Consider the following 25,293-nt stretch of genomic DNA (forward strand, 5'->3'; position numbering starts at 1 on the left):
TATTTATCATGCCAGCCGCGTATTTGCTACGCGCTAATGTAATCCACCATAATCAAAAAGTAATTAAATTATTAATAAACCATTAAATGTTAAACAATTTTTGTGTCAGTGGCGCCGGCTGCTTTTGTCCCTACAACCCCACCTATCTGGTTTGCACCTAAAATTTGCATTTGCATTTGTGCCGCTCACATAAATTGCACATTCAACAATTTAATATTTAAGCCGCGTGTACTTATGGTGTCCGTGTGTCCATGTGTCCGGTTGCCTATCTGGACATCGATTTGAAAACAGAATCGCCAAATGTTTTCCGACACTCTCCCGTGCGCTTCATGATAAGTTTTGACAGTTGCCAAAATGTATGCAAATAGTTTCCAATTCATGCCCGGAACCAAAACAAACAGCCAACGAAAATCCTTTAATTGTGGCCTATGTAAATTCACAGTTCACCGTTGGCTTAAAGCCACTGAACCACCTGATGTTGCGGGCAGATATGGAGGATATCTAGGTCGTGGTGCATAGATTCTTTCTGGTATTTTATTAAACCTTTACAAATATCTAATATTTGTCTATAGTTTGTAAACATATTTTCCTAGAAATATTTCATTCACATAACTTGTTCATCGAACAAGAAATTCAAAACCTTTCACCTCACTGACTGTAAGCCCCCAATGCATATTACATAAAGTAGCTTAATTCTCTAATTTCATATGAATTTTCAAAATGATTAAGTTAGATAAATGGCATGAGCGAATGAAATGTACTTGTCCATAAAGCAATTCTGAAGTTTTCACAAATAATAAATGAATTTTAAGAGCCTTAGGGAATCATTTATCACAATTGTCCGTGTACGAATGGAGTTGTTATATCGTGCGGTTTAATTCATCTACTTACCTATCGTGAGCAGTGAAAATGCACTCCAGCTTGCCGTGAAATAATCGAACATTGCCCTGGCGCCAAACGGTAAAATGGGAAAAAATAACTGAAATGTGCGATAAATAAATATAAATTGGTAACGGAAGAATGGCGGCGTCTCATTGCGATTGGGTGTGTGTGTGTGTGTGTGCAATTTTCAATTAATTAGTAAATGTAATGCAAACGGCGATCCGGGGCCGCCAGGCATAACCACTTGCCCATCGTCGTCCCCGAAGGGGTTCTTTAAATGGCTCCCTTAACACTTAATTTTTATAAATATTTATGCGCATACAATTTAATTTATTTGTAAATAATAATTTTTTGCATTTGCATTTCCTTTTGCGAGTACCAAATACAAATTTATATTGCTTATTGCCGCTGAATGCTGCATTGTTGACACATAAATTGAAATGTTGCATGCCTCGCACACACACACACACACGCATACTCGCACACATTAATTAACGCTGATAAATCATAGCATACTTTGAAGCGTTTTCCGCTTGTTACCTATGCAATTTTTGTTTTAATTTCACATTATTTTACCACCTTCAGTACATACATACAGTTGTACATATTAAGGTGGATATTGCCATGGCAATCCCATTGAATCGTGCATTTTTCAATTGCAAATCCATTAATGCGTTTTTCATTTTGTGAGCTGCAATTACGCCGCATTTGTATAATTTAAAGAGCTCGTTTGCATTTTAACACAATTAGCCCGGGCGGGATCACTTAATTTGCCATTAATAAGCCCCACAACCCATCATTGCAGGTGCCATGTTGAGCTCAGGTGTCCCAAATGCCGCCCACCTGGACTTTCTGCTGCGTCACAGTGTCAAGATGCTGAATATCTACTATCACCTGGTCACCAATCAACGCCCGCCCACTGCTGCCCATTCCGGCGGCAGCTCCAAGCCGCCGAAGAGTGAGCTTTTCACCCGCGAACCGCCAGCGGCATCCCTGCAGGCCCTGGGTTACTTTGCCGGCGATTACGTTTACATGAAACTTTACAACATTTTAAGAGGTGCTAATGACAGCTACAAGGTAAGTCAGGCCACGGACTCGCAGATTCAGAGCGAGCAACCGCCATTAAGTCGCTGGTGTGGCGCCGAAATGGCAAAAGTTGCGCGGCACGTGCACTGAGATTTTCCAGCATCGCAGCATTCAGCATCCCCAGATCTAGCACGAGATGGAGTTCTCCTCAAGATGCACGTACAGCGCAATGCGCCGTTTTATATGCAACACTTTCTACCGCTGCCACTGCCGCAGCAATGGCAATGAGTTGTAAAAATTCAACCCGCGACGAAATGCAACCAACGTAGCATCCTCACTTGACTTTTGCCACTCGCAGCTCAAACAGAAAACTTCTTCGCACGGAGTAACTTAATGTGCGGGTTGCATTAGGTTGCCACCATCTACTCCTCCCTCCCCCTGCTAAGCAACTCTTTTCTATCTGTTTTTTCACTCCCCAGATAACCATAAATCACGAGTCCGGCAGCTTATTAATTTGTCTCCTGAAAACCTGCCTCAACGCATTGAGCATTAGTCTGGAGGGCATGGCGACTACCTCGTCCCCGGAGCTTAAATTAATCGAAGAAATACTCCACTATTTGACCAAGCTCATAAATTATGCACCCGCCGAGTGCGTTGCATGTCTGCGGCAACTGTTGAAATATTTATTCGCCCAAAATTATGCCAGCCAAGTGGTACTGCAACCATCGGCCATCGGTGGAATTGGCCACCATGCCGCCTTCATACGTCCCTACTTTAGGGCCAAGGGCAGGGGTCACGGCGCCGGCTCCACATTGTTGCCAACAATAAATTCAAAACCAGAGGAGGCTACCATTGATACTGCCCCACTCCAGGCGCTGGGCATGCTCTTTGTGCAGGGCCTGCAGCCGGCCACTCCGCCGGCGGGTGACTGTGCCCGGCTTATAAAGCTATTCGAGCCGCTGGTCATATACTGTCTGACGGTGAGTACACTCAAAGAAACTTATTTTCTATATGTATTTAAGCGAAAAACCTAGTTAAATGCGAAAGTTTAGTGTTTAAAACAAAGAGAAAATAACATTTAAAGGCTATTATCAAAAACAGTTTGTACTCCAATTTAATTTCCTTACCTGGAATAAAAAATAACTTAAAATATATTCCAATTTTTCCCACTGTAGAAAAGCAAGGGTGGCCAGCAATGGCTAATTAATTTTAGTTGTAGCCAATTTGTTTGATTAAAAATGCACAGACACGAATAGCAACCATCCTGGGGAGCAGTCCTTAATCTGTTACGTGTGTGAGTGTGTGACTGTGCATGTGGGTGGGTTCAGAGTGCAACCATTGATATATTATTAATGGCAAAAATTTGCCGAGCACTAGTATTCCAGCAGGTACATGCTATACCCCATCTCTTGTTTTCCCCTACCCCCTTTCAGCTCTTCATGAAATCCAATGCCCTGATCCAGGCACCCATATTGAAGCTGCTCTCCCAACTGCTGGAGCTGAATGTTACCTACAGTATACTGGACTCCAAGAATGTTATCTTCGACCAGATTCTAAGCAACATGGATCTGATTGAAAGCGGGATTGATAGGTAAGTAGAGCTACAGAAAGAAATGTGAAAAGTTAAATAAATATAACAGTCTTATTACTTAATTTAAAACCTATAACTATTATCTATCCTTCCAGAAACGCTTTCATCATTGTCCCACCCATGTTAAGATTTCTGGTGCAGCTGACCCACAAGAGCGACCGGCAGCTGATCACCATACCCAAGATCATCAGCATCACCAACAATCTCCTAGCCAACGGATTAGTGCGCGATGTGGCTTTGCTGGCTCTGAAGACCCTCAGCTACGAGCTATTCTTTATGCACAGTCAGCTGGAGGAGGCGCTGGACACCGAGGGCCATAGCTCAGGTCGAACGGCGTGCCAGAGTCCTTTGAGTGCGGCGCCCACGCCGGAAACCAGAGAGGCCTTGCTGGCGCAACGACGCGAACTCGACACCCAACGGGAAGTGGTGCTGGGCATGCTGGAGAAATTCATCGAGGCACGACCGAGTCAACAGGTCCTGGCCCTCCTTTTACTTTTCGAGCGGAGTGTACAGCAACTGGACACGCCGCCGTATCGCAGTGCCCAGGATGCGGACGCGGTGTACGGGACACTGTGCCGTGGCCTATTTTCGCGCCAGTGGCGATTGAACTCCGTTGGAGATCTGCGGCTGCTGGAGAGCTGCTTCCGCAACAATGGCAACCATGTGCTGGCCGACAGCAAGGGATTCCTGCAGCTGCTGCAGCTTTTCATCGAGCAGGTGGGTTAAATATGCAGTGGCCTAAAACTTGACAAAGCACTCAGCCAATTCACAGCTGCCCGTCAGTGCCTCAATTACGGCGTACATTAAGACTCCGGCAGATCCACTGTCTGCCGTTTCCGTCCACTATCCGCAATTTCTCTCTCGATTGAACTCATAAATATGCGAAAAGCCTGCTTAAATATACAAGCCCACACACACTTGGAGGCGTCAGGAAATTTGTAATATTTATGAATGCAGACAGAAACTTAAAATCCGGTCCCGACATGCAAATGAACATTGAGCTGTCTATCAGCCGACGGTTTGGCAAGTTGCCAATGCAAATGACATATGAATGTCCTGAGTAGGTGTCATCGGGCGTGCCTGGCATCCACTTAATAATATAATTGAAGTAATGCCACAAATTACAACACTCTCAGTTTGGCAACGATGGCCGTGCGACTTAACTGGTACTTAGGGCCAACGCCTGCAATTGCATAAATTGAACTCGATGACATTAAATTGCCGTGCGGCAGATGTTCGATGTTCGATGTTCCTAAGATGACAGGCGATTGCTGGCGATGGCTCATCAGTTTATATTCACAACTCCTGCTTCCATCAAAGAATGTTTCGAATTTGAGTCTTCTTAAAGGCAATATATACCCTATATAGTTATATACAAAAGAGTTATCCAAACACCTGTAGGCCATTGGCGACCCTCAGAAGCTCATCAACGATTTGTCATTGCCGCTGCTGCCGGTCTGTCCGTTCAACCCTTGCCATTTACATACACACGAATGCACTTAGTTGCAGTTACGGGGCAATTTTTTATTTCGCTTTGGTGTTGCTGTTGCTGTTGCTGTTGCCACTACTGTTGCTGATCCATGTGGCGCTGTAGTTAATGTGCCACATGTCGTATACGTGACATTTTTAATACCTACGCTTCAACGCCGCACATTTTCAACTATTAATGCGCATTTAAGCTACACATGCATTAACTGTCGGGTCTGCCTGCCATGCAGCTTGTGCCTTTAGGGCCAGCCACGCCCCCCCCGGCAGCCACCCATGTCGCCCATACCAACCCTCCACCATAGACCAGTCAACCGTTATGCTACAGTTAAAACCAACTTAATTACACAGTCTCACTAGCACAGCTGGGCGTGTGTTGGTTCTACGGGTGCTCAGGGTACTCTCGGTACTCCGGGCTCTTCGGGTTCTCGGGGTATTCGAGTCGAGTACTTGTCGTAGGCAGTCAATTGCATGTGAAGACTCCACTCGACTCCCGTGCATCCACGTGTCTAATGGCTTTGACCGCCGGTCACCAACCAACTTTCGCCCATCCTCCTCAATCGCTTGTATTAATGGCGACCTGACACTTTACTGCCGACGGCGATTCAACTTCATTTACCTTGCAAGTTATGCGCACAGCTTAAAAACTTTAACTAATTATCGTTTATTTAATTTGGACATGTATAAGAGTTGAAAAAGATGAGTTGGGTAGGGAAATTAACAGAATTTAACGCAGTCTCTGCCGCTCAGGTGGCATGAGTAATTAAGTTTGGACTTCCCGCCTCTCCTATTTGCCAGGGTGTTTATATGTGGGATGCTGGCGATGGATGCTGGGATGCAGGTGACTAGTTTATGACGGCAGTATTTTAATTGAAATTGAAATTGCACCGCAACTTAAATAACATTCTGCGTGTAAACATTGACTCGAGAAGAAACGCGAGGTATTTCGAAAAAAAGCTCATTTAAAATGTTGTACGCCACAGCAAGCGGGTCCGGGTCCGAGTCGCAAATGGAATTGCATTCGCCACATGTGCAGGATGGGTCTACGTTCTAATTACTGCCGGAAAATATGTTGATGTTGGCACTGGCAACTTTGTCACACAAATTTATGCAAAGTTTCACACTTTACTGCACTGGCGGTCAACAACGAAAGGAGTCATCAGCCAACGAACTTACATCTTTTTTTACTTTTCCCCTTATTTATTTTTCTTTCCCCATTTTTGTTGCAGGGCGTCGGCAACTTTGGTGATTTAGCTCTGGCCATGGTTATGCTGGGCAACGTAATCCTTAAAACCGAGGAAATTTATCTAGTGAATCACATAAAACTTTATTTGAAAAATAATCCAATGGCCGAGCGTCGTCTGCAGGCCTTGCAGCCCAGCTGGGCATCGGCAGCTCCTCACTGGCAGGACGAGGCACCATCGACGTCTTCGGCAGCGGCAGCTGCCAGAGCGGCCGCCTCAGCCTCTTCCGCCGGACGATCGACCATCAGCGAAATTAACTATTTCGCCAAAGTTCTCAGCGAGAAGCTGCTCGCCTGTATGGATGTCCTCCTGGACTTGGATCCCGGCTCATCTTGCTCCTCCTCCGTGGGCCATGCCTACTGTAAGCTGGCCGGGCGTTTCGTGGACGCCCTGCACAACGTCTGCTGCCGCTCGCGTCACAAGGATGCACTTCAATCAGTTTTCCGTTTGGTTTTGGCCGAGTCTGAATTTCTCTGCAAATACTATGGCCTGCTGTTGATGAGTGCCGCAGGCCAAGGGGGATCCGGCTCACTGGATGCCGTGTTACTGGCCTGCCTGAGGTTGGTCCTGGCCATGCGGCTGGAGGAGCCGGTGGCCCTCATGGAACACGCCGCCCAGCTGCCGCTGAAACGAAACTTGCAGCGAGCCTTGCTACGGGAAGTTTGTCGTGCAAATGTGGTAAGTAAAGTGAAAGAAAAATCGATTTGAAAATTATAAATTATTAACTAGGTAATTATGTAATCAAAACCAATTTAGGGGCATTATTTTTTCAATCTTTTGACAAGTTACAGATACAAAATCTTTTAAGTTTCCAACTCAAAAACTTCAAGAACCTGGAAAGTTTTTTTTTACTAAGACGATTTATAAGTTCGCGAGTTTGTCTGTTTAGCCTGTTTGGCTATTTATTTTCCCAGTGTAGCTAAGTAAAGAGAGGACGGCGGAGTAATGGCAAATCAGACACATTAGTTTAATTTGAATTTGGCAGACGACAGCGTTGCCGGGCCGCCAGCCGCCTGCCTCCCAGGCCCCCGGATGCCCAAACCATATACGACAATGCGAATTTTTCCAGCTGACAGTTGTCGCACTCGCAATTTTGCGGTTCACCGCATCGGGTTTTTGGTTTCGGCTTTCGGTTCAGTGTCCCGCCGGCGTCAGTGAGCCTTTAAACGGTTGGCTTACTTTAAGCACAGTTCATTGGCGGGCATAATTTTAAATGATTGCCACTCGAACATGCGCCACTTGTTGGCTAATGGCAAAATCCCAATTCCCAATTCCCATTCTTGTGAACCCGTGAACAAATCACGATTGTCCACTAATTGCAGGGCTGCGATTGGAGTGCGCAACAAGTGCGCCGCTTGTTCGACGGAAGGTATCTGAATTTCCTAATTGCTGACCACTTGGAATTCCTCGGCGAGCTATGCCAAGAGCGTCCCGAGTGCGGCTCATTACTGCAGGTGGCCTTGTTCCGGAATGCCCATCGATTGAGTAGGGTAAGTTGCCAAAGACTTTTGCATAACAAAGCCCAGCTGCCTAGCTTTTGTGTAAGCGCGTAATTTCATCCGCCCTGTTGTCGTCCTCGTTCCCTTCTTTTACAACCCGCCAGCAATCCATTCGCATCGTCCTTCGACTATTGGGACGTCTTTGTGAGTCCGCTGAACGGCAGGCCTCTGGAGACGCTGGCAGCGATGGGGATCCCACACTGCAAGCCCTGCAACTCCTTAGCCGTCTGCATCAGTTGCACGAAGGACAACGTTCGCTGCAGCTGCCTATGGAACGGTTGGCCCGTCGACTGAGCGCTCAGAGCAGCCCAGCCGCCAGGAACGTCATCTACGAACGGCTGGTCGAGGGAGATCTGGCAGGCGGAGAGGACCAAGACGCCCTGCGAACCCTGCTGTAAGTAATACCCCTGCAATTATTTATCCGAGGCAATGGCAATTTATATTCAGTTGATTACATTGCTGCACATTGGGGTGGGTCAGTGACTATCAATTTCTGGTCTTTTAATAATAATATCAATAAAAAGTATCAGGAATAGAATCAAATAATGAAGAAAGTTAAGAAATCATTGAATTCCTTCAATGAAAACAATATAAAATTCCACCCTTGTCGGTATTTAACGAATTGAAAGTACGACCCACCCTCGCGAAGTGGTTTCCCTTCCTTGCCAACGAGTACACACTGAAAGCAAACCGAAGAGTACTCCAAGTTCGGATCAGCAGACTCTCATTATCCTTGATGCTTTTATTTATGTTTCATTGCTCCGCATCGCAGTCTGAAGGACTTGGAGTGCCGCCAGGACAATGAGACTGCAACGCCGTCGCGCATAATTGATGAGAGCTGGCTCTTTGCGCAGGTAAATGGGACAAGCACTCGGCCATTATGGCACTGCCACAGCTAATTTGTTGTTCTTTTCCTCCTCCTTCTTACTGCCACTTCACCCACCATCCTCTATCCCTTTGACAACATTTTTCCAACGCCATCACCCGCCCGCAGCTAATCAAATTCGCCACCCAACATGCGGATGCTCCGCAGCAGCAAAAGCAGCTTATGCTACTGCTCCTGGAGATCCAATCGGAGCCAAAGCTGCACCGCCTGCTCCGAAGTTTGGGACCAGAACAGGAGGCCAGGCTGTTGCGCCACGCCATCGCTGGTTCCCTGGCTGCCATGATGTCCTCCTTCCGGCAAAAGTGCATCCAACATGCACCACACATCAACTACATGCAACCGCCGCCGCTGGCTCGTGTATCCTGCTCCTTGCTCCTGGCAAAGGTGGCTTCCACTGAGGCCACACAACAGCAGTCACCACCGAGCGGAGAGCAATTGGATGTGGCCCGGGCGGTGGCCACGCTGATGGCCGGCATTCGGAATGTGGAGCAAACAGCACTCATCTATATCGATGCCCGGCTGATGGAGAAGTTCGTGGCTGAACACCTGCTGCGCCCCGAGCATCAGCCGCAGTTGCTGGCCTACCTTGGATGGCTGGCCGGTGCGGCCAAACAGATTTTGGTCAAGCCAACACGACAGGAGTCGGAACAAGACGCCTTGGGCGTGCTGCTGGCCACCGTTGATGCACTTTTGCAACAACCACGCATCTGGAGGGAGCTTAATGCCAGTTTGGATTCGGCTCTGCGATGTGAACTGCTCGATCTACTGGACTCGGTGGCCCGTTGCATTCTGCAGGACACCATTTTCTATCGCAAGCACCGCCCGGACAGAAACAAGGCCAAGGGACCGGCACCGCAGGCGATTTTCCTGGCCAAATTGATTGAAACGCAAATTGAAATCGAGTCCCTGGACAGCGGCAGGGTCTTGGCAGGCACAGAGGATGCCCGACTGCAGTTCGCAGGGCAGGAGCTGGCCCGGTTCCAAGTGGCATTGGTAAGTGACATTCGCCTGGTCATTTGTCAGTCCGACCCAGGAGCACTTTCCATTTTCTTTCCTCTTCTTTTCACCCCAAGTCGCTGGTTGCCTCCATTGGCATCTCGTTACTGCGAACGCACCAGTTTTATGCCTACGCGGTCACTCCCCACGAGCTCATCCAGCAGCCAGAGGAGCAGCAGCAGAAGCAACAGGCCGATGGCAAGTTGCCCTCCATTCCTGTGGACAGCCTGAGCGATGTGGATATCCTGCGCCAATTTGTCAAGAGGTGAGTGTGAGTCTGCCTGAAATATGGAGGGTGAAAATTTAAAAATAAGATAGCTCGTTTTCGGAAAGGATAAAGGGTAAGTAACGACAATTATTAACAAAATACCGAAACAGATTATAGGTCATTATTATAGGTTATCCCCTTATGATAGCTACCGTTTTAATATTGGCCAATATGGTATGAAATCAAGTGCTATGCAACCTGCTAATTAAATCCACTTTCGGATCTCACCTTAAGCCAGTCAAGTTGGTTGTCCGTCACCTGGGCCGTAGGCTCCATTGTCCGGCTGGTCAACTGTCGCTTCCCCTTATCAATCGGCCAGGCTCTGTTGCATTGTCCTGGCTGTTGGTGTGGCTATTGCTGTTGGTGTCGCTGCTGTCGTTGTCATTGTGTCGGACAACAACATCCAGATCCAGAGCGGTAGCAACAACAAAGTTGCTGACAATGCCCTGACAGCGTTGACGAGCGCATGGCAGCTACATGGAGCGATGATGAGGATGGCAACGACAACAACGACGACGGCTAAACCGCAACTGGAAACATCAACATCCTGTTGTTCTATTACAAACACAAGCACAAATCCAAATTCAAACATCCAAACATGCACACATATGTAGGAGTGCGGGCCGTAAGACTTCATTGTCATCGTCATTGTCCTTGGCTTGTTTGCCTCGTCCTTGTCACTTGACAGGCTCCCCAAGCCGTTATAGCTATTGCTCCATTGTTTCGATGGCAGTCGTCATCATTACGCTGTCAGCTGAAAGCCAAAAGCTGAATCGTCATCAGCCAGGAATTGGGCGGAATAATTGTACACGGCTAGATGTCTCTGGCAGTGGTTGTTGGCTGTTGGTTGTCCGGAGCCTAAAACTTGACTTCCTTCTGCGACCTCCCCCTAAAAAGCATGCATACTTGCACTCCGCTCGCACTTTGTCGCCCCAAAAACCGGCAAGCCAATCCAGTTCTGGCTGTTCTGGCTTTTGGCCGACCGACAAGAGCACAAACATCAAAACCACATCAGCAGGGGAAACTGGGGGGGGAAACAGCGGAGTCACTTCAGCGGCAGCGAGGAAAGCTGCGAGGATGATAACGACAAAATCCCCAAAGGGCTGACGGAGCGGAACATCAACAACTCTATTAGACGAAACTCTGCGCAGGATCAGTATGAGCATCAGCATCAGCATCACTAGCATAGACATGCATGCATTTTGGCCAGGAGTAGCAGAGGCAGGGTTGGGGGATAAAAGCTGGCTAAAAGACACAGCACAGCAGGAAGAGCCGCCGTCGAGGCAGCGAGCGATATAAACAAATTATGAGCAGCAAAGTGAGATAAATGCATGTGTGCGTGTTGCAGATGGCTGGCAACAAAAGGCACGTCATGCCAGGATGCGGATGCGGATGCGGACGGCTGCCTTTGCTCCAGAAACATTGTTGCTAATTGCACAGAAACCACCACGATGCACAGCAGCACCCCGGGCTCCATTACGAAAGGGATGTTGGCTGGTGGAATGAAGCTGCCACTGCCGCTTCACCGACTGCCTAAAGTAATCGAAGACTAATTGACATTTTAGGCCAGCTCACATTTTACTATATAATCGTATATATATATATATATATATAGTAGATGGAAAATATGTATATGCTCGCATGTACGAGGATATTGCATATTTTAAATATTTGAAGAGGCCAGGACTAATTGAATTAAAATTTCAAGCATTGGCTGAAAACATTTTATGCAGAAATTTCCAATTTTCAATTAATTACTTACAAACACACACACACACTCACAAATACTCCTATACAGACGCACAGCAGCCGGCTGTCGGTAATTAAATTGACACTCATAGCCACTCTGGATTCTTGATTTTCTCTGATTCCAGGCTCTCCATCTTTGGCTACACCACCCGCCAGCAATTCGAGGAGTACTTCATGACGTTCCTACTGCTGATCAATAAGGTGTACGATGAGCACATGGTCGATCAGCAGGAGCAGTTCCAGATCAAGCAGGTCTGCCTGCAGGCCATCCTCGAACTTTTAATGACGTACAAAACTTTTCCCATTGTGGGCCAGGCCAATGGACAGTTCCATCACACGACTCGCTGGCAGCGCATCACTTGTGACAGCATTAGGTGAGTTCCCGTTTGTTTCGCTCTTGGGTTCGGGCACAAATTTATGAAAATTAAAATTCACACACAGAGCACAGCAGTGGGTAAAGTTTTTAATGTGTAAATGGCAAAAAGTACAAATTAAATGCGAACGACACTGAACGGCAAAAGTTGAGTCTGTGAATGAGCGTGTACGTACGAGTATATCCTGATTTTTGTGCTATGGCACATTTTATATCGTTCCCCATTACGAAAAAATCCTTCAACTTTAAATGCACAACTAATTTGTTAACATGGGAGCGGCCAAAAACAATTTGGTAAACAAGTTTTCGGATGCTTTTACAATGTCTGCGTTTTTAATTAAAAGCGACAAAAAGTCTTTGTCGATGGGACCACGAATATTGCATATATATATATATATGTTATATGACTATATGGCATGGCGTGACGTGAGCACATGAATTATGAAAATAATTTTAAAAGTTAACGAGTGCCAAACTCTTTTTTCATGTCTCCTGGTCGTCGACGCGATTCAATTGCCTGGAACGGAACGTCCAAAAATCTGAAAAACTAGGGTTGAGAGCCAGCAAGCTGAAGCTGAAATATCAAAAACTCTGTTGACAACCCCCAGGAAATTTGGGAAATACATATTTTCCGTATTAGCTGGCCAGCAATGGCTCTTTTATACGAGTATCTGGCGAGATTAAATGTGTGTGTGTGCTGTTGGCTTTTCTGGGTAACACGAAACTCTGACAAATCCTTGTCGCCCGATGTTGACTTTATAAATTAGTTTTTAATTACAAGCAAATAGTTTTTACTTGCCATTCCGGCTGCTCTGTCAACAGTGCGTATGCGCCATTTAATCGATACAAGTTGGCAGCAATAACGTTTACTTTATCGCCACCGACAACCCGACATTTTCCCACACATCCATCAGTTTTAAAACCTACAAATATGTATACTTTTCAGCCTAAAGAAACTGCACAAGGTGCAATTGCTGGTGGATGCATGCAATGTCTTCTATCAGCCCAATCTAGAGCGGCAGCTGAACCACGACAATGTGATTGGCACACGCACCTTTGCGGCCAATCAGTATGATCTCAATTTCAGCTGGGCCCAAATGGAGGCCCAGGCTGCGGTGGGCGTGGGCCTATCCGGCGGGGAGCAGTCAAACGCGGCGGACATTAAGCAGTCCAGCGATGCGGATGTGCCCGACATGGCAATGCGCAACTATCGCCATTTTACGCAGCTGTCGGGAATTGACTTTCGCAGCAGCACGCAGCTGGTCTTTGACGTACTGCAGCAGATGATCGAGGTAAGTCCTGTCAAACTTTTGCGGCAGTCACGTCCTGTGCATTGCCAGCATTCGCACATAGCACATCGCATACTGGCCATTCGATGGGTTTTAATTTGATTATGCCAGCCGTTTTGCGGGCACTACAGTGCAGCAGGCTACTGCGATTTTAGGGCGATCCTTGGGGGTTCTGAGCTGGCAGTGATTTAATTTGCAGCTGCAACTTGCCATAACTCTTTTGCCATTTCGCTCCATACTCTGACAGCTGAATCACATCCTGGTGCTGCCCAATTTGGTAAAGTTTTGCGAGATCTGCGAGAGTCGGGACCACATCAAATGGATTAAGGAGCGATGTCTCAAGCTCCAAGAGCATGTGGCCATGGACGATACTATTTCGCATCAGGTGAGTCTGGATACACGTTAAGAAATAACTATAAGGTCACCTCTTTGTACCTGTTTCTCTTCAGTTTCCACCCTGGCATTCTATTGTTTTCACTGCTAATGTTCTTTGTACTTTGCAGCATATAATCTACTTACTGTGCCGCAGCCAGGCCCTCCTGATCCCCAGCCTGGGTGAGCTGCAAGTCCTGTGCTCCTTGATTGGCAACGTCTACTTGAAGAGCACGCACAGCTTCATACGCATCGCCACGTTGCAGGGGCTGCTCTGTCTGCTGGAATGCTGCAGCAAGACCAATACGACAATGGGACGGCTCAGCGAAGAGCTGGCATTGTTGCGAGCCCTAATTGTGGGCTACATCAATCGTCATGGCATCATTGATGAGAGGTGAGTCCGGGGTCTGTCCATGGAGGATATGGAAGTTGGAAAGTGGGAAGTGGGAAGTGGGAAGTAGGAAGCCGAAACCGGATTCTGTTCTCCATAATTTGCCTCTCTGCGCAATTAACAGCCCCTCTCATCCATCGGGTTCGTTGGTATTATCGGTCTGTTTGCACTACCCTCGGATTGAATTGAAAGTGGAACTTACTCGAAAGTCGAAAGCCATACCTAGTACCTGGTAGCATCTTGAATGGAAACTCATCAAATCGGTTGGTGGGGTTTCCCCATGACTCCAAACTCCTGCGGCTGCTCCTGGCATGTCTATATCTGTGCCACAGATCCACTCACTAATGGCAAAAGTTCTCATTTCGCATTAGTTACCTTGGCTCATCGGCATCTGGGCTCTGTGGTCTGATGTTCTGCTGTTGCTGCTTCTGCCTTTGCCACTGTTGAATCCACCTGGCCGCCACCCCTTTTTGTTTAGGGTGTTATCAAAAACTTTTCAAGGACTGCGCCGGAAGCATTCGAGCCCCTCCTCTCTGGGTAAAGGATATGCCGGCAGAGGAAGTTGCCATAACTCGACAACGTGCAGAACATCGATGAACCATGGCCATTGAAACTTTGCCGCTGCTCTCGATAGATTTTCCAAAGTCAAACCCAGCCTCTGATCAATGGAGGAGCCATGGTGTTGTTAGCGTTTACGTTGCATTTGCTTGTTTATGCTCGCCAGTAAGTTCTAATTATTGGCTGAGCAGCTGCCTCCTCGTTCGCGGCTTTTGATGGAATTTCATAGACTTCACCTCAACCGCGCTTAAGTTTGTTTTTGTCTTTTGACAAGTTTTGGGGAAGCTGCGCCAAAACTTAAGCTTTAACTAGGGCTGTGGCAACCTTGAAGGAAATAACTCGAATTTTACGTTTTGGCTTTGAAGTGCAAACAACTTTTATTGCGCATACGCAGCGTATGCGTAACCAATATGCCAAAACCTCAGCGAAAATTGCACCAACAGCAGCAGCAACACTGGTCATAAAATCAATGGATGGCCCTGGATTTGGGAGGCACGACCACGGCAACTAATCAGCGAGCAGCCGGAGCTCACACCACTGGCTCGCCCGAACTAATTATTTTGTAATTTTACGCGCGAAAAGCAATAAGGGAGTGGGAGCTGGCAGTTTTGGCCATTGGCCACGGGCCACGGGAATCGGCGGATGCAATTCTGCGGTCGTCAGACTTCTAATTAATTTAGATGGAAACATGCCGAGAACAGCAGCAGCTATCCTTTTTGCAATCACTAAACATTTCTGGGTTATCTTTACAGCCCGCTGCCATTTAGCGTGGAGCACACGAAGCTGGTCTGGACGCTCAATTACAGCCTGATCGAGTGGACATCGAAATTCGTGCCGCAATGTCATCTCTTGTCAAATACAATCATTGCGGCCAACAAATTCCTGAAGACGACCGCCAACGAGGAGCTGTATCTCTGCGTTCTGCATGTGAGTACGAGTACCAACTAGAAGTAAGAGATGGATAGGAGCAGCATGGAAGGACTTTAGCATGCCACTTAAATGGTTGTCAGCCTTGTCTAGCCGCCATCAGGCCACTTACTAACTGTCAGCCGACTAGCGGGCCAACAAATCTGACTGCCATTGACCGGGGTAAACGTTCCCCAGCCGGTCTGGTGTGGCTTAGCCGGGGCAGCCCACGTTTCGCTTAATTGGTTTTTTGATTGACAATTTTCAAACGGCAACGGAACTGTCAGGCGGCTAGCAGAGCCGGCGAACCTTGAACAGAAAAAGCTACGCGGACGAACCACAACCAGTGCTGTCATAACTGACGGAAGAGTAACCAACAAAACGAATGGCAAGAGGTGCAACAGCCAAATGTTTATTGGCTCGCTTGCGAATCACACATGGCCGGGAGGGAGTTGGTCTATTGGAGCCCGTTTCCAAATTGAGCGTAATGAAAAAGAGTAGAGCATTTTGTTTTAAACGGTGTGTCTGTCTGCTATATAAAGAAATTCCTCAGTTGGCGAACGTAATTTGCCACCATTTAATATAGAGTTGAGATTTTAATTGCAGTTTACGAGTATATGGCGAGCGGCAAGTAATTAAAAACTGTTTTTGCCCCGCATACTTCCGGGCGTCGTTCGGACGAAAATTAAATTCGACTTTTTAAGCAATTTATGAAATTTGCACGCAATTCAATTGTTTCATTTTGTTGCTTTTACTGTTGCTGTTGGTGCTGATGCTGATGTTGCTGTTGCTTTTGCCAGCAATGATGTCCTTGTTGTTGGCACTGCCTTTTGCTTTGATGGCCGCACTCGGGATCCGAATCGGCATCGGAATCAGCATCATCATCATCATGAGCGGCGGAGAAAGCGGGAGAAAGCGCAATGGCGCGCAGCGACAACAGCGGCCATAACAATAACAATTTGCCACTCAATTAGCGTGGCCATTACTGAAAAACCCACTTAAGTATGCAATGATAAAAATTCAAAAGCGAATCGAGAGCCGCCGCATTGCTATTTCTATGAGCTGTTGTTCGCCGCTCCTCCTTTTCTTTCCCTACATATATACTATAGATATATATTGCCTATTGTATTTATTTATCTTTTTTTGTCATTGCCAGGGCCTGGAGCGCATGGTGGTCAATGGCGGAGTGCCGTCTCCTGGTAGCCAGCCTATTGGAAAAGACTCCGCAGTCGGAGAACCCGGAACCGGAGTTGCAGGAGCAGGATCCGAGGCGGGAGCTGGTGCCGTGGTCACACCGCAGATGCGACATAAAATTGAAAAACTTGCACTCGAATTGCTGAAAATGGAAAATGAGAAATTTTCGATTCCGGCATTGAAATTGCTTTTGTCCTGCATGTATGTGGGTGAGTATTCGAGGGCTTGTGCTTGCTTTCCAAAAGGAAAATAACAAAATAACAAAAATAATACCAAGATCAAATAGGGGAGCAAATTGAGGGAAATCGAGTGGGGTGGCAGTGGTGGAAGGGGATGCAGAAATATTTTGTAATTTCATTTAATGCCGCATGGGCCGCGAACGGGTTTCTGTTGTTATAAGAAAATTGAACAAAGGGCAAGTGCGTTTTGGGTGAAGGGAAATGGCGAGCCGAAATTCCCAATTTCAAATAAGAGAGAACAGTGAACAATTTTAAAGGGGTGGCATTAGTCTGCAGGACACTCTGGCCAAGTGAACTTTATTCTCTTTACGCGCCCAATATCCTTTATTTGGCTGATGCCACGTCCGATTTCCTGTGTTCCATGTCCACTGTCCGATTTTAAATGCGCTCGCTGGAATGGCCATGGCGCACTTTGTGTGTTTGCGGGTCAACAGTTTGGCGCTGATCATTATGGCCATGAATGCATCGGTATTGGCCAGTGCCAGTGCCATAGCGAGTGTGTGTGCCCTTGCCAGGGAAAGGCTAATTGCTGTCGCCGGCCAACACTCCACCGACTGTTGCTCCTGATTCGGCTGCTGCTCGACGCGTATCTCTGCTGTCTCTGCTGGCCAACAATTATCCCTGTTGCTGTTATTAGCGCAATTCCAGGACAATTATTATCGTTTCAACTGTCGCACACACACACGCTCCTGTCATGCGCTCATTTGGCTTGTGCTAAAATGTTAGTTCAGTGGTTTTCGGGAGCACCAGTTCAGCTTTTCGCATAAATAGGTCCCTGTTTAAGCCAGAAAAGCCAAGACCATTTGCATAAGGTACTCATAACATCAATGTTTATCTGCAAGACTTCAAAAATCTCTAAAGAGCACTTCAATGTTTTAAAAAGGTCAAGAAATTAGATCTTACAAATGTTGAAAGTCGTTAGAAAATACGACACTTCATCTACGCTTCTGAATTGGAAAAAGTTTTGTAGGACACCTGAGAATATCCAAAGCTAAAACCCTTTACCAATAAAAGTTCAAGATTAGAATGCAGCTTATTCAACATGGGCTTTCATTCTTGTTTAGTTCATTAGCTGGCTCTCTTGTTTAAAGGTACATGGGTGACTATGGCCATGGAAATCGTTTCGATGCGGGTCAATCGTAATCCGCTCAGTCTCGTTTCATTTAACATCCGAAGCCAATCGATTCCCTTACTCCTCCAGCACCATCTCTTCTCGTACTCTAACGAGAAAAAATAACAGCCGTCAACCATTTTAAGGCTAGCAGCAAAAAAAAAGGAAGAAATATAGAACATTTGCTTAGGTTTTTTCATACGCTGGCTTTGGGTTGTGCTCTCTCCTCGAACTGATGCCCATTCAACCTGCTGTGCGTGGAAACTTAGCACAGCTTTCGACTGGGCCACTCCTGGCCAGAAATTATGCAAGTCGCTCCACAAATATGTCGAAGAATGCCAACGGCGGTATGCATATGTAGGTGGTAGATGGTAGATGGTTCTGGTAGTAGTGGTTGTGAAATTGGAAGCAGATCGTTGCGTATTTGCCTTGCACTTTGTCAGTGCGCAGGATTGCCGACTGCTGAGTCCCTTTTGCCATGGCCACAGCACGCAAATCCTTTGAGAAACGTCAATGTTTGTGTAGCAGCCCATTCGCGATGCTTACTTCTGCCGCTAAATGGCGGCGAATGCCTCGATTTTGGGTCCTGCCACCGCCCCCGCAACACAAACACACACAAACACAAATCTCGAATATGGCAGCCAGGCAGGATCCTGGCTTGGGACCCGGTACCGAAAGCATCCTAGCGGAAGTTGGCCATTGCTGGGCACGCTTTTTTGCCGCCTACACTTTTTCCGCCTGCTTGCTTGCTTTTTTAAAGCGTTGTGGAGTCCACGCGAAAAATAAACAAAAGACCGCGTCGCCGAAGATAATACAGGTTGCCCTGCCTCACACAAAAAAAAAGAGAACCGTGGAGAGTAAAGGCTTACAAAAAAGGAGCGGAACGGCAAAACAGGGAAAGTCGCAAAAAAACGTATATATATTTGCCCTCAAAGTTGCAAAACGCAATAATAAATATTTGCGGCAATATTGGTCACCCAGTTGGTGGAAAATTCTCGTAAGGGAAAACGACAGCAAACCCTTTGTATAGAGAACAGCCTTCAAATAGGATAAATATGATTATAAATGGTTGATTCTTTTCCATTTTGTTGGTTTACTTAAATGTTTTAAATGACAGAAAAACTGAGTTTTATATAATTTAAACTTAGCTAGATATTTAACCACAGATTAATGTCAGAATATGTAAATGGTTTGAAATTATTTGCATTATTAACCGCTTTTATTATAGATTTACCAAAGTTTCCCACTGGTTTCACTGTTGTTTTTATAGTAAATACATTTTTTTTTCGCAGCACGCCCTTGCTTAAACGAATTTTAGAGTTTGTTAGGTTTTTTCGTACGTTTTTTTCGTGCATTGCCTGCGGCATTCGTGGCGCGCATAATTGTGGCCAGGCGCCTGGCTCCTTGCCCCATAGACCGCTTGGCCGCCCCCACGGTCACTTGGCCATACTTCATCCCCGTTCAAAGCCTGCAACAACAATGCCTAAATTGGCAACAGCCAGCCAAACAAGCTGCCCGCAGGCCAACAGCCACGACCAACAATGTTAAGCTGCAAAACAAAGGCTAAAGCCAAAGTTGGCGGCGCGGCCAGAAGGCGGCGGATGAGTTGGGTTTGGGTTAAGGATGGCTCTGGGCGAGGAGGGCAAGGTGGCTAGGTGGATCAGGTACCGCTCCACCTCGCATTGTAAATAATTCGATGCCGCTAAACCACACTAAGCAGCACACAGGCTGTGGCTTTCAGCGGTCTCTGGCCGCCATCATTTTTCACCTGAAAGCTAAAGGAACGCACATTTATTTTTGGTGACCTTCCCCGGCTGCGGGCTTAATCGAACAACTCTAATCTATGGCTCTGTGTGTGGCCAGCCCTGCTGCTCAGCTTCTGGTTTCGCTTTTTGTTTAGTTTTCAATTTGATGCTTTGGTCAGGAGAGAAAGTTTTTGGCAAAAAGCGGAAGGTTTCTCAAAAAAAAATCCATAAAATTTAAATGCAAATTTATGGGTGTGTGTTCTGGGGAATCAAAGGGAATAGAGCGGCAAGGGGGCAGTGACAGCACTGGCGTGTGAAGGACCCCGGAGCATGTGAATAATGGCCATTGGCATTTGGCTTGAAGGCTGCTTTGTTAATTAGAAAGTTTCACTTTCTTTCCATTTTCTGCAGTCTGTGGGTGACTTACACTTTTGCCTTACTCTTTCTCTTAGGTTCGGCTACGCAGTTGGAGAACACAGAGCTGTCGAATGGCATTGTCCAGGATGACCCGGAGATAATCGCCCAGCAAAACGATAAAGTCGATATACTTTTGCATTGTATTAAATCATCGACTCGAGATGCCGCCTGGATTTATGGACAAGTGCTGTGCCAAATTATTCGTGATTTAGTGCCACCGAATGAAATATTGACGAAGGTCATAAAGGAGTTTCTGGCCATAAATCAACCGCACGGCGATGTTATTGCCATGATTGTATATCAGGTGAGTGTTGGCCAAAGATCTAGTAAAGGTAAAGACGCTGGCCATTCGTGCGTGGCACCTACTAGCCCACATACATATACACAGATTCCTTAGGGTTCATTTTACGAGTCCAGATCCAAGACCTCGTCCTTGCCTGGAGACCGGAACGGAATGGGGCCATTGCAGCGCTAATGTTTGCCCTGGCCACAAGTCGAAAGGGTAAAATACTCGCCGCCATCTGCCAACTTCCCACTCCTGGTCACTCCTCCCTCCCACACTTACACACATGTGTGTGTGCGTGTGCGTCTGTGGAATTTTTGGCAGCTTGAAAATTAATGGAATTCATGGCTACAGCTTGGCCCCTGTCCAGTGTTCAGTGGCCAGTGGGCAGGTGTGCGAGGACGAGTATGTGGGTCAATGCGAATAGCCTCCAACTGAGTCGACGACTGCGACTGCGACCACTGTGGTGCCATAAAATTTTTTCATTAGGTTCAAGGTTAGCCAGTGGGTGCGTGTGCATGGAAATTAATAAAAGCAAGCTCGGCACTCGCCATGGGAGTGGACCTGGGGATCCTTGGGATCCCGGAGCGGCACAATTTGCACTGTCATTTGCAGGGCCGGATTCCCAGGCTGCGGAATTTCATTAGCCAACTTTCTGCCACAAAGTATGCTGCTGCCGCTACTGCTGCTGCTGCTGCTGTCGACTTTTGTGGCCCCTGAGAAAGCACCTTTCGAGCAGCACAATAAAATTTAATTTCCGTATTGTCGGCTTGGCTTTTATTTAAGCATTTCGTTCCAGCTCTTAACCCGCTCTTCAATCTCCAATCTGCTTCTCTCTCTCCCGCAGGTATTTCGGTCTGCCATCGACTCGTCGTACCTGCAGATGCTTCAGGACTGGCTGATCTGCACCCTGCCAACGTTCCTGGCCCAGCCGGAGCAGCAGGGTGTCTGGGGTCTCAGCGTCATCTTTTTATCCGCCTCCATAAATCTGCATTTGATTAAACTATTTCCGCTGGTTCTCGGCATCGGTGCAACCAGCTCGGTGGCAGCGGCGACAGCGGCAACAACCGAGGCGCAGGCACAAGCTCCAGCGGCGGCCCGAAAATTGGGTCAACACGAAATTGCATTGTTCGTGACAGCTGCACAAGATTTCCATGCGAAATTGAGTGGCGAGCAGCGGCAGCGTTTCCGCGAGGCCTTTACCAGCTTCGAGCGGAGTCAAGTCTATGGCCGGATGTTGCAGAGCCTCTGAGGCAACGCCATGCTATAGGATACGATACCATGGTAATCATGGGTGTTCTGCCCTCGGGGTCCAGTTATTTATCTTTCGTTTAATTCCAATCGCAGTAAAGAAAAAATCCAACGGATACGGATTTGGCAGCGGCTAAACTTGCCCCAAAAGACAAGCGCAAGCGTGAATAACTAATTGCCCCGAGCCGCGGATAAAGTTTAAGCGGATGTCCCTCTTCTGCGCGTTTGTACTTCTTCGTCTTGAAGTTCCAGGCCCCAGCGAGTGGAAAGTTTTTTAATAGTTGGCGAATACAAAATTAATTTATGCTTTACATTATGTGTAACTAATATTTAAATTATTGCAAACGAATGTTCACCCCGGCACCTCTTGCACTTCCTAATCTGGCCAAAAGTTTAACGAGGCCACCAGCGAGCGACCCGCAATTAATTCCTGCGGCTTTCGACAAGGACCATGGACCAAGAACAAAACACCAAACACCAAGGACCCAACATCCAACAGCCAGGACACGGAAATTATGTTCTTGTCAGTTTTTGGGTAAAGTTTATCATTTATTTATTATGACGCTGCTTGCTCGGGCGAAGAAATAGAACCTGGCCAAAGGACGCTAGTGGGCATTAGTATGCGCCTTAACCAATTGCTGGCTAATTCCTAATCAAAATTACTTAAAAATTCCATTATGCAAGAGACCCTTTATCCCCTCCTTCTTTGCGTACTCCAATTGTAATCAAAATAATAATAACCATATTGTTTAACCAAATAAAATCACAAGTTGAAACGAGTTTGGAAGTTTGTCGTGATCTGGCGATCGGATGATCTAAGGGGGGGAAATGGAAATGGGATGTTTGATTTTTAAAATGCATAAAAGCTGAGCCAACTACTTTGCCAACTAACCGAGAAATTCGTTTTTTGGATTACTCAACTATATGCAAATCGGTTCGAACTTTTGCGCTTTTACCTGCTTGCTGGCACATGTAACGTGGCTCCTGAGCGTTTTCTTCGTTTTACCGTCTTAACAACGAAGCGCATTAAAGTTGACAAAATGTTTCTTCCACAAACTATCGTCGAAGTGCTGGACTGAAAAAAAAAAGTTTAACTAACCGGGGCTTACTTGAATTTGAGATGACCTGGAAAGGAGGTAAGACATGGGTTTCTTTTGCGTTATTAAAATATAAGTGCTTAGAATTTGCTAACTTTCGAACTCATTTTTGCTTAATTTGATTCTTATTAGGGATATATTCTTTATAGAGTCTTATTTGAGTCTACAACATCCAAGATCATCATACCCCACCTACAGGGTATAGAAATCCTCTCAGTGCGTTATCGTTTTGCCGCCTGCGTGTGTTTGTGTACCGAAATTGACAGATAAACTTTCGTTTCGACTGTGTGTGTGTGTTGGTGTCTGATTGTGCGTGCGACAAGGAAGGAAGATGGCTTTTGTGTTCATGCAAAGCTTGCCGGAAATTTGCCAGTTCAACGCGAAACGACAAAAAGCCGGTGAAAAATATAAAAAAAAAAAACGGAAAAGGAAAAGGAAGAGAAAGGAAGTTGCAGCACACACACCGAAATGAACTGCAAAGCTGTTCAAAGTTGTTTTTCTGTTTTGGCGCGACCGCATTATGCAATCGAGCACGCCCACCCTGCTACACACACACACACCACCACACAGCTAGTGCCATCTCGCTCTGGCACTCTGATTCAGTGTCAAGACAATGTGGCTATTGTCGCCATTATGCCGCACGCCAAGAGGCAATTTGGCCAATGCCTTGGCCATAAACTGCAACATTTGGGCTATCAGCATTTGGTTACGCTTCATTTGGCCAAAGAACCGTAGTGGCTAAGTCTTCCCTTCATCCCCTTTCCTGCTATCTACTAAACATTCCCCCTCTTTCCTCTTCCCAGCGGATTAGCAGCGTGTGACTGACCGGAAATCAGGTGGGCATGTTGAGTAGCCGACCCGTTGGCCGCCATGACCTACGCTCTAAAAGCCAGCGACTCGAATGCCTAAAAGCAGACTACGTGGGTGGTGTTCAACTTCCATTTGTTCCATTTCTCTCTTTGCTGCTGTTAACTTTTAATTCACCACGTTTCGGAGTCGCTCTCTTTGCCTGCATTCTCTTAGCTGACCTAAGCCGCTCTCTAACTTTCTCTTCTTCACAAGACTAGGTCAGTAGTGTAACAGTCTCGATTCCATTCCGTTCCCCAAACACACGCCCACAAGTAACGGTAACTGTTCGACATTCAGGATATACCGCAATTTCTTAATACCGAGATGGCTTTAAGCTGAAAGGGGGGAAGAGAGAGGGAGAGAGAGGCTGGCAGCGACAACTGTTACACTCACAGTTATGATTATTGTTATTATGATAATGTCAGCAGCATAAGCAGTCCACCCTGTTGTTGCTGTTGTTGTCATTCTATTCGGCTTTGGCGTTATTGTTTGGCTATTTTCTCGGTGGGGAAATGACTTATCCTTCAGGCTAAAGGCAGTTTTAGGAAAGCACTGGGAGAAAAAATTATACCACATAGGAAAAACAATTGTTTAAGAAATATATATTATTCTCGATTGCCTTAGCAGGATGTAATTTGACACAATACCCAAACCTTATCTTGGATATTCTTTGCTTAATATTTCTTTAAACCTGTAAGTTTTTTGTTCAGTGCACCAACAAGGAAACAAAAGTTTAGCCAGCGAAGCGTGCAAGTTTATGGCGCCAATAGTTGCCCAGCCCTATTTTGCCGACTTTCATCCATGAGCCTGGCCCCTCTTCTTCCGAATCGATCCATTGATTTTCCCGCCTCATTTGCAAGGACACCTGGGCCCGGTACTCCTTGTTGCTCATTTGAAATTTTGATTACGTCGGCAAGGCGCCGAAGAGGAACCTGTCAGCGACTGATACGCATTAATTACGTTACCTGGTGTAAAAAGCGACGCCTTCACGATAGACGGGGCCGCTTATTAAAATTGAATAAATTATGCAAAAGTGCGAGTGGCTCGGCAGCAGCACGGAAAACGGAGCCAATACTCGTACGCCTGTACGTAGTACATACAGATATATAAGCCTGGATCCACAAGATGGACACCGCATAATTAATTCCGGTCAGTCGCCAGCGGAGAGCGAAATGCAATCAGCATCTTAAGCTGCCAAAGTCAGGACCTCGCTTGCCTCACAGGACCTCCAAGAGGTGAGCACAGCTCATGTCATTTAGCGATGTCAGCCAGTGGCGCTCGCTGGATTTTATCAAGAGTTGAAGGTTATCAATAGTTTTTTTTTTATGAAAGTGCGGAACTCGAGACCTATTGGGTGGAAATCAAATCAAAATTATGATATTTGTCAAAAAATAATATTTTTTTTGAATTTTTGATGAAAAAAATTAAAAATTAAAAATTATGTTATAACTCAAAAGTAAGCCTATTGCAAAAACTTTAAATACCTATCTTTTTTAAACATTTTTCCAAAATAATTTTTTTTTTTCAAATTTCACATTTTTAATATCACTTCACATATTCTTGTAAAAATGGGTCAACAAATAAATTTATTA

The 25,293-nt window shown here is 46.3% G+C and overlaps 1 protein-coding gene across 1 annotated transcript in view; it reads left to right on the top strand.

Moving 5' to 3' along the window:
- LOC108116020 overlaps positions 1-22,535 on the top strand; it is a 38,799-nt gene extending 16,264 nt beyond the window's left edge. Inside the window, 19 exon segments of the mRNA XM_017227707.2 lie at positions 1,688-1,959; positions 2,388-2,888; positions 3,342-3,499; positions 3,595-4,216; positions 6,214-6,906; positions 7,551-7,718; positions 7,832-8,121; positions 8,500-8,581; positions 8,722-9,606; positions 9,687-9,874; positions 11,752-12,000; positions 12,946-13,291; positions 13,536-13,673; positions 13,792-14,054; positions 15,362-15,536; positions 16,672-16,918; positions 20,257-20,525; positions 21,352-21,788; positions 21,852-22,535. Coding sequence (XP_017083196.2) covers positions 1,688-1,959; positions 2,388-2,888; positions 3,342-3,499; positions 3,595-4,216; positions 6,214-6,906; positions 7,551-7,718; positions 7,832-8,121; positions 8,500-8,581; positions 8,722-9,606; positions 9,687-9,874; positions 11,752-12,000; positions 12,946-13,291; positions 13,536-13,673; positions 13,792-14,054; positions 15,362-15,536; positions 16,672-16,918; positions 20,257-20,525; positions 21,352-21,756 — 5,951 coding nt within the window. The 3' untranslated portion in view covers positions 21,757-21,788; positions 21,852-22,535.
- The last annotated feature ends 2,758 nt before the right edge of the window (positions 22,536-25,293 follow it).

The sequence above is a fragment of the Drosophila eugracilis genome, unplaced genomic scaffold (genome assembly GCF_018153835.1).
Source record: "Drosophila eugracilis isolate 14026-0451.02 unplaced genomic scaffold, ASM1815383v1 contig_2159, whole genome shotgun sequence".
Lineage (NCBI taxonomy): Eukaryota > Metazoa > Arthropoda > Insecta > Diptera > Drosophilidae > Drosophila > Drosophila eugracilis.